Source organism: Lepisosteus platostomus, chromosome 3 (assembly GCF_059453375.1).
Source record: "Lepisosteus platostomus isolate fLepPlt1 chromosome 3, fLepPlt1.hap1, whole genome shotgun sequence".
Lineage (NCBI taxonomy): Eukaryota > Metazoa > Chordata > Actinopteri > Semionotiformes > Lepisosteidae > Lepisosteus > Lepisosteus platostomus.
Window position 1 is genome coordinate 31,610,989 of NC_142613.1, and position 12,570 is coordinate 31,623,558.

Genomic DNA, 12,570 nt, shown 5'->3' on the forward strand with positions numbered 1-12,570 from the left:
AAAGTAAACTGCAAAATGGGGCAAAATTAGTTTTGTGACCATACAAAGCAAAATTGGAACATTTTTATTTAAATTCAAAATGTCTAGTTCAAGCACTGTACCCAGTCAACATACAATATCACATCCCTACTGTGAAGCATGGTGGTGCATTATGTTGTGGAGTTGCCTCTTAACAGCAAGAAATGGGAAACTTGTCACAACTCAGACAATGGATGGAGCAAAGTACAGTACAAAGAGTACAGTACAGAACAATGTACAGTTCAAATCTTTGAAGAAAACCTCTAAGGGTTTCAGTCTGCTAGAGACCTAAAACTGGGATAAACTTTCACTTTTCAGCAGGAGAATGAAGAAGAAACAGAATGTCCTTGAGTGCCTCAGCCAAAGATTCAGAATATAATTCTGTATCCTACTAAGAAACTGCAGAAAGACTTGAAAACTGCTGATAATCTGTTAATAAGCAATATCCAAGTACTTGAGGGAGCCTGAACAAATCTGCCAAACAAATCTGGGAATTTACAAAATATGGTAAACAAAATGATAGTGGTATGCCATCTTTGCATAAGGTTTTGTATTATGTGACCCAAACATTGACAAAAAAGCCTCTGTGTACGCATATAATACTGTATGTAATAAAGATAAGAGAATTTACAAGTTTCATGTGGACTGTCCATGAGAGGGAAACTGTGAAAAGCTTGTTGCCAGCAAAGAGTGGTTTGATAAGTTTAAAAAGCATTACAGTCTACATACAGTAACTGGAAGTTAGGAGGGGAAGTGGGACTAGCAGATGAGGAGGCAATAACTAAGTTTCCTGCTGAACTGAAGATGATTGATTAAAAAGACCTGATCAGTGCTGATGAAACTGACGGTTTTGGTAGCATATGCCTGATCGATAAATTGTCAGACGCAGCTGGAAAGGGATTACTGTAATTCCTAAAATGAAGTTTAGAGTTTAGTATGAAGAGATAAGCAAATAGGATTCTGGAATAGACTATTAGGGATAGAACTGAGTCTTTTTCTAGAGGCTTCAAGATCCAGGCAGGGTAGACAAACCTCAGTGAATCTTTTCCATAATCATAGCTAAGTCATTACAGTGTTAAAATTCCTGGTAAATCTGATTCAAATAAAAAAACACGAGATTTCATATAAACTCAAAAGTTCCTTAAGAATGCTTAGGATTGCTAATCAGCAATTTCTATTCCAATATGAAGGAAAAATGATAGTAATGAACTGCCCAGAAAGGAATTTCAGTTTAACACATTTATTGGTCATGAAACAATGGTCTGAGGCATTAATAATAGTATTTTGTTTGTCACTTCATCACTGTACACCTCCTCATCTTCATGTATCACTTAAAAATATTGACTTTTTGTAGCAGTATCGTCTGTAAAGAAAGGATACACCCATAAGAACCAGTGCACAGTACATTATTTTATGTAAGTTAGTAAGAGTTCCACAGCTACATATTACTTATGCTGAAAGCTGTATTTAAAATGACTTTTTTATATTATCTGTAGGTGAATAGCACCACTTACTGGTGAAACCACTGAATTGTCAAACTTGTTCTATAATGCTTATATTAATAACATATTACAAATTGTTAAAAAATAAAAAATCAACCTTCTAATGTTTCTACAGTATGTAAATCAAATATATTTTTGTTAATTATTTTTGGAACAAGCACTACAACACCACTCTGTGGTACTGAGAAATGTTTGCCCAGAATCTGCATTAAACACATACAGTGGAGCATGGTGATTTAGAAACTTGTGTTACATCTAGTAATCAAATGTTTGGTAAAACTGTAGAGTGCAATAGGTAAACCACTTCATTTTGAGTGCACATCACCTGTGAAATGTCACAGAATGGTAATCTTGTATGTGCAGAACTAGCCATGTGAGTTGAGTCTTAATTTTGTCTCACATTACCACACAATAAAAACTACAATTTTATCGTTGCCGATAGTTTTACAGGAAAAAAATCCCAGAAATTTTAATTGCAACCTCTTTTTTTTAAATTTGTATTATAATAAGATTAATGTGGTCTGCACATTTAAATATAATTCTTACATTCATGTAAAATAAACATATTTTATTTTCTGTCAGACACATCTTCTCTTGCCTTATACGTCTGTAACACATGGAACCTATGAGTTATGACGGTCATTTTTGGAGTCATCACATTTTCTTGCTGGTACTCATGTTGTTCTTTGCATTATAATGTACTTGTTATTTCAATGTTATGTTGTAATATTGGCTTTATAATGTTTGCTGGACTATGGGATTATTACTAGAGGAAATGCAGTCCATCTAGCCCGTTTGGTTGTATCTCATTAATTTGAGGGTCATCCATGAGTTACTCTGCAGAAGCCAGGGTATCTGTAGCATGTCCAGGGAGCTTCTTTCATGCTCTCACAATGTGCCCCGTCTTCATTTTAAACACCTTTCCACGTTTCCTCTGGTGCTGTTTATTCTGGAGATGTCTACTCTGCTGATTTCGTCAGTACTATTGGGAATTTGGAATACCTGGATCCGGTCCCGTTTTCTTTGTTCATTAATAACATGTTATTTTATCTTGTCAGTGCAGGACATTACTTTAAGCCTATGAATGTATCTGGTTACTTCTCTTAAACTACTTCTCGGGCAGCAATATCTTTATTGTTACATTGTAACCAACGTTGTACATAATATTCCTAATCAGGTGTTGTTCTACTGTATTGTACAATTTTAACAGAACACCCCTTGCTTTTAAGTCTATGTATTTATCTATGTATCCTAACATTTGGTTTCCCTTTTTATTGTTTAAATTGTGTAGAGATGTAAATTATGCATCAATGTACAAACACTTAATTCTCTTTCATAAAAGTGTATGTTTTGCATCTGACATGTAAAATAATGCACTTGTCTATGTTAAATATCAACTGCTAGGTATATACAAAGTCTTGAATTATCACTGTGGTACAGCACTACCCCTACCATTACATTACCCCATTCACTCTCTGTATTCATTTCTGTAGTTGCTTGTTCAAAGATCTCTAACAAGTTAGTTAAGGAAGACCTTCATTTTCTCAATCCATGTTAACTACCCCCTAGGATATTATTTCAATACACTTTAAGTGATCCTCTAATTAAGTTCTGATTATTGTTGTAATTAATAACTTTACATGTAATAGACGTTAGAATTATTGGTCTAAAGCACTTGGTACCACAGATATAGGGTGCAGGTACATTGCTTGTACAACGTTTTATTAGACACTGTGATGTCGCCTCTCAATTGAGAGCCAAGTAAGGTATTAGATGTGACAATAAAATTCATCCTTTTACAACAATTTGTAATAATTGTATGTATTTTGCTTTGGATCTGATAAAACTGTAATCAAATTGGTAATTTGAATAAACCACAATTTTACTCATTGTTTGAAAACATTCAGTGTCAAGTCTAATGTTTGCAAATGGTACCATCTATAGGTATACATAGGTACTACAAAAACAATCTACAATTACAATGTTATGTGATAAAAAACTGCTAAACTTATTTTACTCATCAAATGTTCTTTTATTTACATTTTTTCTACTATTTTTCTTCACTCACAACTTCCCCATTATTCTGTATATGCTACAAATTATACCACACCAATAAACAAAACATTTTTTATAATCTGGAACAAGGATCTTTTTATGCAACACTTAAAATTTACAGTAGGATGCTTAAATCCTGATCCTACAATTTGAAGTTGAAAGTGAAGTTGCTACGATCCTTGGTCATTATTTTTTTAATGGCATATTGGATACCATATAAAATGTGAAAAAACAAAGCACAATCTGGGGGTTAAAGCAGGATATAAACTGCTACCTATGGTGATATCTCTGTGATACATCAGGACTTGAAATATACCGTAAAAAAGTAAAAGAATCTTACTGCTCCAGTTTTGGAGGGAAGACAGAAAAGGCTACACTTCAAATTTCAGAGTGTGATGAAGTAAATATCAAATGCCAACATTCCAGTCACAATGCAGTTCTGGTACCCTACAATCCTTATACTGCAAAATCCAATTTCCATGAATTCCCAAATCAAATACCTGATTCTGTCCATCAGCATAAATTCTCATTAGCTATGCTGATTTATCAAAACAAGACATCCCCATAAACATGCAAAGATGAAAACCAAGTCATGAACTACAGAGATTTAAGCTGGTAATGTTTCGTGTTTGCAAATTATTACAATATTTGTATGATGCTATTTTACCTTTGTTGTTGTGGGTGTACTTTAGTTGAGGACAACAATTATAAAAATTCTTAACACATACAGTATATACTGCATGGAGGCTATTTAATAGATTTTTAGGACTCTGGTATTTAGAAATCAGTCTGGCTTCTGTTGTTGGTCACATTCTTCTTGGGACTACAGTACCATTTAAGCGATAAAACGTTGCAATGTTTTATAACTATACTACTGTATATACATTATATATCTCAAAGAATGATCGACTTACAGAGACAAACTTTAACCCAAATAAGTAGCATACAAAATCAAGGAGATTTTTTAAATTATTTTAATTGGATATTACCAAAACTAAACTTATATGTTGTGATGATACATAGCACGCCAGTCTGAATGTGTACTGGAAAAGAGCTTTGATTTAACCAACATTGCCTTTAATGTAGCCAACTAAGTGATTGCAATATCTGAACTGAGCACTTCATAAAGCACTGGGTAAAGGTTCTGAAGACATGTTAGGTCTATCCTGACAATCCAGTCATTTATTTGCTGCTCTGAGCCTTTCGGACACATTCTCCCAGTTGACCACATTCCAGATAGCCTTCACATAGTCAGGTCTAACATTCTTGTATTGCAGGTAGTAGGCATGCTCCCAGACATCAATCCCAAGCAGAGGAATAAGACCTGAAAGAAAATGAAATGATGTGAACAAAATAGTAAACTTGAAGAGCATTAAGAGTGGCCCTATACATGATCAAAGACTCAGCGACACTATGTATGATGCAAATAATCAAGTAAACTCAATGGCACCATTGTGCTTAACACATCAATTATAAGAAAAAGTTCACTTGCGGAAGATACTGTCACACTCAACACCTATATCCGCTCTGAATTTAAGTTAAACGTCACCTCACAGTTGCAGTGGCCTCTTCTTCAAGGGTAAGAAAAGAAGCAGCACATTCCAGGACACAGGTGCACACACTGCACTTTGCTGTGATAACTCACTGGGGTGACCGTGGCTCTCTGGTGCATAGATCTACACACTGAGGGATGTTATGGCATTTTGCCTCAAGGAACGTCTGAAAAATGATCTCTTTGCTGCTAGAGATTTCTGTGCTACTAAGGGGACCATCCAATCTCATCTTCAACAGTTGGAAGAGACGACTGCAGTCATCCGTCAACAAAAGAAAGAGTCCATAACATGTTGTGCACCTCTTGAATCTTAGCACCATGAGGGTTGGAAACGTGGGTACCCTAGTTTATTACTAAGCTAGCCGAAGTGGTAGATGCAAGCTGTTGCTCTAACTTGCACATTGTCTGGCTGGCATAGCTGGTGCCATATAAGATGGTCCTATTAACTTTAAACAAAAACCTCTACTGAAATGGCTAACCTCACTGATATGATAGCACACACAATTTACAATTGGCTTTGCATCTGACTTAAGTGCATTTCACTCATGGGGTTATGGGTTTTGTTTGAAACCATATAATGTTTTTGAAATATGGAATTGTATATCTCTGTGTGCTATTAGAAGTACAAAAAAGAAGTTCCTTTATTTTTTCTTTTCATTTCTATAAAATACTTTAGACAATTAAAATTTTCAATCACCAGCACTATAATGAAGCCATTAAGCCAGTTCATCAGTCTGGGAAAACAACTAGGGAGTTATTTGATTAACTCTTTTAGATGATTGCTTTCGTTACAAAAATGTATTAAAATCCAGTCGGATTACATTGTCACTTACCAGCACACATTTGCTTTTAATTTGACAGGAACAAAGACATAGAAGGCAATAGGTGAAAAAAATATATTCCAGTGTGTAACACAACCAGTAATCTGAAATGTGTGGGTAACAAGATGAATAAGAAATTATGTTTCTGAGCCACAAAACAATAATACAATTATGAATTTCAAATACCACTGATGGTCACATTGATTCAGTGAAGCTACCTCTTATTTTAATTTGACCTCTTTACACATATGTTTTTGAGTGCTTGAAGGTAGGTAACATCAACTCTGAATGAAAACAATGACAACAATATCACCACATTATAACTAGGTTTGACCATTAAACTTTAACTCTCTATAAAAATAGGATGCCTTGTTTTGTAGTTTTTATTATCCACATTACTTTCTCCAAAAGCAATCAGTGCTCGGATAGCTATTCCAGAAGTTTGAATGCAGCATTTCCATAGTCTTCTGTTAATCTAAGTGTTTAAAGTCTCTAAAGTAATAGAAGTGAAAAGAAAACAATCCAGGGTCTTGTACACTCCTAGCAACAGTTGGGGATATATAAAACCATATTTTTACAAATTGCAAAAACACTCCCTTGGAATGTAAAGTGAAGGCATGTCTCACGCTTCAGGATACGCATCTGAATTCTGCTGATATTCAAAGATGTCAACGTAACCAAGTAATTTCGTATTCTTGCACCCTGACTAAAGTTGAGCTCCTACAGCAGTTAAGAAGGTAAATTTTAGATATTTTAGGTCAGTTTGAAACACTCGATGACAATGGATTAAATTACAGCCACTGTTTTTGATCAATTTTTGGACTTCAAAAACCTTTGACTACTAGAGTTTCCAATGTATCCAAAGCATTAATTTGATATTTAAATCAGCACTGGATACATATACATCACTTCACCTCTACACACTTACAAACATTTAATAATAATAATAATAATAATAATAGCTTACACTTATTTAGCGCTTTTCTGGACACTCCACTCAAAGCGCTTTACAGGTAATCGGGACTCCCCTCCACCACCACCAATGTGCAGCATCCACCTGGATGATGCGACGGCAGCCATAGTGTGCCAGAACGCTCACCACACATCAGCTATCAGTGGGGAGGAGAGTAGAGTAATGTAGCCAATTCAAAGAGGGGGATTATTAGGAGGCCATGATTGGTAAGGGCCAACTGGAAATTTTCGAGAAGCGCCCTGGGATTTTTAATGACCACAGAGAGTCAGGACCTCGGTTTTACGTCTCATCCGAAGGACGGCGCCTGTTTACAGTATAGTGTCCCCGTCACTATACTGGGGCATTAGGACCCACATGGACCGCAGGGTGAGCGCCCCCTGCTGGCCCAATTAACACCTCTTCCAGCAGCAACCTTAGTTTTTCCCAGGAGGACTCCCCATACATTTGCACAAGACTTAAATGTATGCAATGTATGGCAAAAATATACTGGTTTAAAAGATATAATTGTATTTTACATTCTGTTAATCTGCTCAGGGCTAAAGTTCCTTGAGACTAATTCTTATCTACAATTCTCAAGATGGTTGGACAAGACATGGCTGTGATCAAGGAATTGTAAAACGCAGTAAAATTGCTTCAGTTGTCTCCTGAAGGCACTGAACTTTTGATATTTTCTATAACTTCATAATTTTTTATATTAAACACCGTAAATGCTTAGAACAACATAGTTCTTTTCACAAAGGTCATAATTCAATTCAATTTTGCTTCTTACAAATCATCAAAGACCCATCAGAACACTCTGGTTATAGTACAATTAGCTATTAAGATTAATCTTCAAACGATTTATAAATGCTGTTCATACGTAGATAGATGTGCCACTTAATGTTATGAACAGACAGCTTTCCAAATTCGTCAGTTTGCTTCTGATCAAATCCATCATAAAGTGGAAGAAGTATCATACAATAATTATCTAGACTTCTCAGTTTAAATGCAAAGAAGGTATTCCTAGGTTAGCTGATAAAATATCTATGGCCTTCTCTAGAATACTTTCACTTTGAGTATTTATTACTATGATGAGGAGCCAGTAAAATCAGTCTAACTGCCTGTGTGCTACCTGGTCAGTGACATCACCTCAGTTCTCTTTACACCCATTGACATACAGATATCCAAATAGTTTACCAAACGCTAATGAGAATAAGCTGCCATTTTGCTCTTATGCTTTCCAGTTTGGTTAACTTTAGTTATTTGAGAAATATCATAGACTCTTTTGATATTAAATAAATTGTCAAACTCAATCCTTATTCCATTTGGAGTCTTATTCCATTGCCATGACAACTTCTCTTCTACCCCACATTCCTAATCAGTTTCTTTCTATGGATTTTACTTAAGATATTAGGAGTATTAAGATCTCCCCTAACAGATCTGCAAAGAGAATGTACTTGAGATCCTTAATGAAGTTAAAGCTGATTAAAGGAGATGGTCTTCTTTACAGGCTACACTGAAAATATGACTCAAGTGAAAACACTGAGGATAGATAAGAGATACTCCACTGTTCCATTAGGCACTGAACCACCAGCATGGTACAGTATTAACTGTTTTCTGCTGAGAAAAATAAATGGCTCGAAGGTGGGCAGGTTGGAGGAATCTACTATACCTACTTCCTCATTCTCTCCTGTCTTAACATGAAAAACAGGCAATTGACAATTTCACATCTGGAGAGGTGAGGGGGGTATAACAAACTAATTGGTTCTAAATTTCTGTAACTCTTGTGTTTTGTTTATTTATTTTTTAAGAAATGCCTCGGTTTGTTTTTATGTTTCAATGTACACTGACCTGTGGTAGCTTGCAGAGGGTCCTGGTTAGCGCAGGCAGCAACTCGTAATCTACCACTTTCTCTCTCGAAACCCAGCCAGCCCCAGCCTGAGCCCTGGACAGCAACACAAGCTGCTGACATTTTCTCCTTCATCTTCTCAAAGGAACCAAAATCCCGTTTGATAGCTTCCAGGAGTTCTCCTGAAAACAACATTGCTCTATTCAGATTTCAAAACTCACATTTCAAAGTCAGATTTCTCTGATTCTCACAACATATCTTATTAGGTCAACTTTATTTTTCAGAGATAATCTGTTAATGTCTATGACTGAATTGTGTAGAAGAAATTCTTTGCAATGGCAGGACCGTTTCAATCATAGCAGGGAAGGAGAGGAGTCCTCCCTTTGCAAGCAGATTGATCCATTTTCAACAGAATATTTAGAATAAGGAACAGTGCAGATGAATCACAACAGACAATTTAAAGACTAAAAGTAACAAGTTTCATACTAGCATACTTGTACGTCATGCTAACAGACTCTTATTAAATGTATGGTGATAGCAGTATTGACCAAAGGTGCCACACTCTCCTTAGCTGTCATGTCCCCCCACCAACATGAAAACAAGCCAAGAAGCTACCAGTACTGCAACAACTATACTGATAAAAATAGAACGGAATGAGAACCAATGCAAAAAGTGTAACAGTAATAAGCTAAGAAGTAGGAATAAAAACATATCTCAATTTCAATTAGACTGTAAAGAAAATCAGGTTAAGAATAACACTTATATTAAGTACACACTACATAAAACATACCTTGTGGTTCCCCTCTGCTATTAGAAGACAGGTTAGTCCAGAAAATAGAATGATTGATGTGGCCACCACCATTAAATCTGAGAGCTGGCTGTAAAGCAATCTGTGATGTAACATCACCTAAAAAACATTCAATACACAGTTTAAACATAATATATGAGTGAACCCAAACCGTGGACATTTCTATAATCATATAATAAAGATATCCATCTTTAATGGGTATAATCCTCAGCAACCCTTCTATAAATCAAGGGGAGGTTTTTACTTCACTATTCTGCAGGAATTCAGCAGATAATTGAAAGGCATTTGAAGCGGAGAATTCCACCTCTCTCAAACATTTGGTGCTGCTCCCTACTCTGAATTTGTATTACATAAATAAGGTGGCACAGTGGTTATCACGCTGTGGCCCTGGCTCCAATGCCAGACCTGGGGTGCTATCTGTGTGGAGTTTGTATGTTCTCCCTGCTTTTGCACAGGTTTTCTCTGGTGCTCCAGTTTTCAGGTATACTGTCAGGTTAACTGGCTTCTGGCGTGATTGTGTGTTTGTTTGTCTGCACTGCAACGGACTGGCGTCACATCCGGCGTGTACCCATATTGTACCCATTGTTTTTCAGGATAGGTTCCAAATCCCCCATGACCCTATATTTCTAAAGTGGTAAGAAAATAGATGGATTGATTAAATAGTGTTCTACATGCGAAACCTGAATACTTGCCAGTACTGATTAAAAAAAAACATTATGTTCCTGGCATAGTTAGAATAAAACAAAGTGGTACAGTAGGTTCAAACAAGGAATACAGTTGACTATACAAACGCTGACTCTAGTACCCAGCCCTCCACTCCTACAACTACTTTTCCTCCAGAGATTAACCAAAGAAGTATAAAATACAGAAAAACAATGATATGCCTAACAGCATAGCAGCCATTCCTTGTAAACTAAAGTCACTTGCAAATATGCAGGATTCAAGAACAGAATAGTTCAGATAATGTCTAGGCCTTCCAGGTGAATCCCTTTTTAAAACAGAATTAGGTGTAAAAGCCCACCGTTTTAGCAATCTGCAAAGGGTAAAATCTAAACAAACAGCACTGTAATTCATTCTCAAAGTGGGCTGTATTTGGACTTTCATCACACAGTTTGGATTATGTTGTCCATACAAAGGGTTCTTGTTCAACAGCTGCTTGATTTGTGCACAGCGATTAATCAGTTGCTTACCCTTAGCCAGCGCCTCTTGGTATTTCTCCTCCGCAACATTGAGGTTATTGACATAGGTGGCATGATGTTTGCTGTGGTGCACCTGCATGATCTCTGCACTGATATGGGGCTCCAATGCCCCATAGTCATAGGGCAGGTCAGGGAGAGTGTGCTTCTGCCTTGAGGCCACACAGTTCAGGGCTGGGCTCAGTGAAGCAGCATACCTACAGTCACAAGTGACAACACCTAATATGAATAGTTTTTTGGTTGTTTCATTAAAAAGGTCATTGATGTACCATGTAACTATTCAAAAAAATATAAAGAAAGTAAAGAGTGAAACCCGAGTACTCATAAGGAGGCCTCCGAGATTTTTCGCCAGTTCTTGGATACAAGCTAATAAAAATAAGGCCTATTTAGTAAGAAGCTGTTATTGTTAAATATCCTTCAAAAACATTCGTTTTACTATAACGGATTGTTACGACACGTTTTACAAACGAACCAACAAAACACGGGATAGTTTAATATTATTAATAAACATCGTCTTTGCTAGCGTTATGCTTTTGGACAAAAAAATTGGACAAACCAGTAAGACCCCATTACGGACTAATGTAGAGGTAAGTGTAGAGGTAACTACACTTTGTGTGCACGAATAGTTGAAAACTGCCATCATTATTTATTTGCAATTTAAAAAGTAACTTTAAACATCAAGTGTAATGCAACTCCAGTTAGCTTAACACAAATCTTAATCGTGTCACTGTCAATCAGTAAAAGAGTGACAGTCCATAGTGTTATGAGGTTTTACCCAGTAACCCGTTGCCTCTTTTTGGACATACACTACATGTATAGAACTCTGGCTTTCGCTTTTGTGGTGGTTCATCATTACTCGCAAATGCTTCTTACCTGCGAAGATTACTGACCCTGCACAACATTTTCAATGCAAAAGGAACTAGTGCAATTCTGCTTCTGCAGCCTGTGGTGCTGATCAGCCCCCTCAGCAATACAAACCCAGCTCTCTTCTGAACGGAGACGCACGCTGCCCTTGAACTTTCAACTTCAACTTGTTTTGGAACGTACCACTTTATTAAAAATCGTCAGAATGATACGATTCCTGTTTTTACAGTACATACGAATGTGCTTTAAAACAAAATGATTTATAAAACGCAGAATATATTGTATCACAAAGTCCACTAGCGCATTCTACATTTGTTTTGTTTTTTAAAAGGAATTTACCCCGTTCTGCATAACAATGGTTTTATCCACTCCATTTTGTCGTAGTGCACTTTCTTTCAGCTTCATGCTCTTGCTGGAGAAATGTGTGTGTTTGCACGACTTATGTTTTAAAGCACTGGAAATAGTTGTAAAAATTATCAGCTCGGGGTGGATTAAGAATTTTTAGGTATTTCCGCAGTCGAGAGGGTAAAGGATGGAATATTTTAATGTGATGAATTGAACAGCAATTTTTGAACATGGATAAAATTCTTCAAAAGGGCTACAAACACATGGAGGCCATTCGTACCATGTAGCTCGTTTGGTATTTAGACGATTAATTGAACCAAGGATTTCATCTAGTTGTTTCTTGAAAGAGGCCAGGGTACCGACTTCAATCACATTGCAGGGTAGCTTGTTCCAGACTCCCACAACCCTTTGGGTAAAGACGTGCCTAAAAGGGCGGAGCTGACATCATTAAGCAACAGGAACTGTCTTCCTGTTCGCGTTGCCTTTCACAATAAAAGTCCCCCTAAAACATGCCTAAAAAATCCAAGACAGGGTGAAGGTACATTTCTGGCGAAACAAAAATGTGTACATCCTCAAAACTGGGAGGAATGCGATATAGAGACCCACAA

General features: G+C 36.6%; 1 protein-coding gene across 1 annotated transcript; it reads right to left on the reverse strand.

Moving 5' to 3' along the window:
- Positions 1 to 4,533: 4,533 nt before the first annotated feature.
- sod2 (superoxide dismutase 2, mitochondrial) lies at positions 4,534 to 11,784 on the reverse strand. Its single transcript, XM_088625225.1, has 5 exons — positions 11,627 to 11,784; positions 10,748 to 10,950; positions 9,540 to 9,656; positions 8,752 to 8,931; positions 4,534 to 4,899 (listed from the first exon to the last, which is right to left on the reverse strand). Exons 1-5 carry the CDS (start codon positions 11,653 to 11,655, stop codon positions 4,754 to 4,756), a joined length of 675 nt encoding a protein of 224 aa, XP_088481351.1. The 5' UTR covers positions 11,656 to 11,784; the 3' UTR covers positions 4,534 to 4,753.
- Positions 11,785 to 12,570: the final 786 nt, after the last annotated feature.

Bases quoted from the DNA above. Each gene is read 5' to 3' on its own strand.
- sod2 (XM_088625225.1), bottom strand. From the start codon at position 11,655: ATGTTGTGCAGGGTCAGTAATCTTCGCAG. The intron at 9,657-10,747 runs GTAAGCAACTGA...AATGTTTTTTAG, and splicing joins CCAAGAGGCGCTGGCTAAGG to GTGATGTTACATCACAGATT. The intron at 4,900-8,751 runs GTCAGTGTACAT...ATTTTCTTTCAG, and splicing joins CCCTCTGCAAGCTACCACAG to GTCTTATTCCTCTGCTTGGG.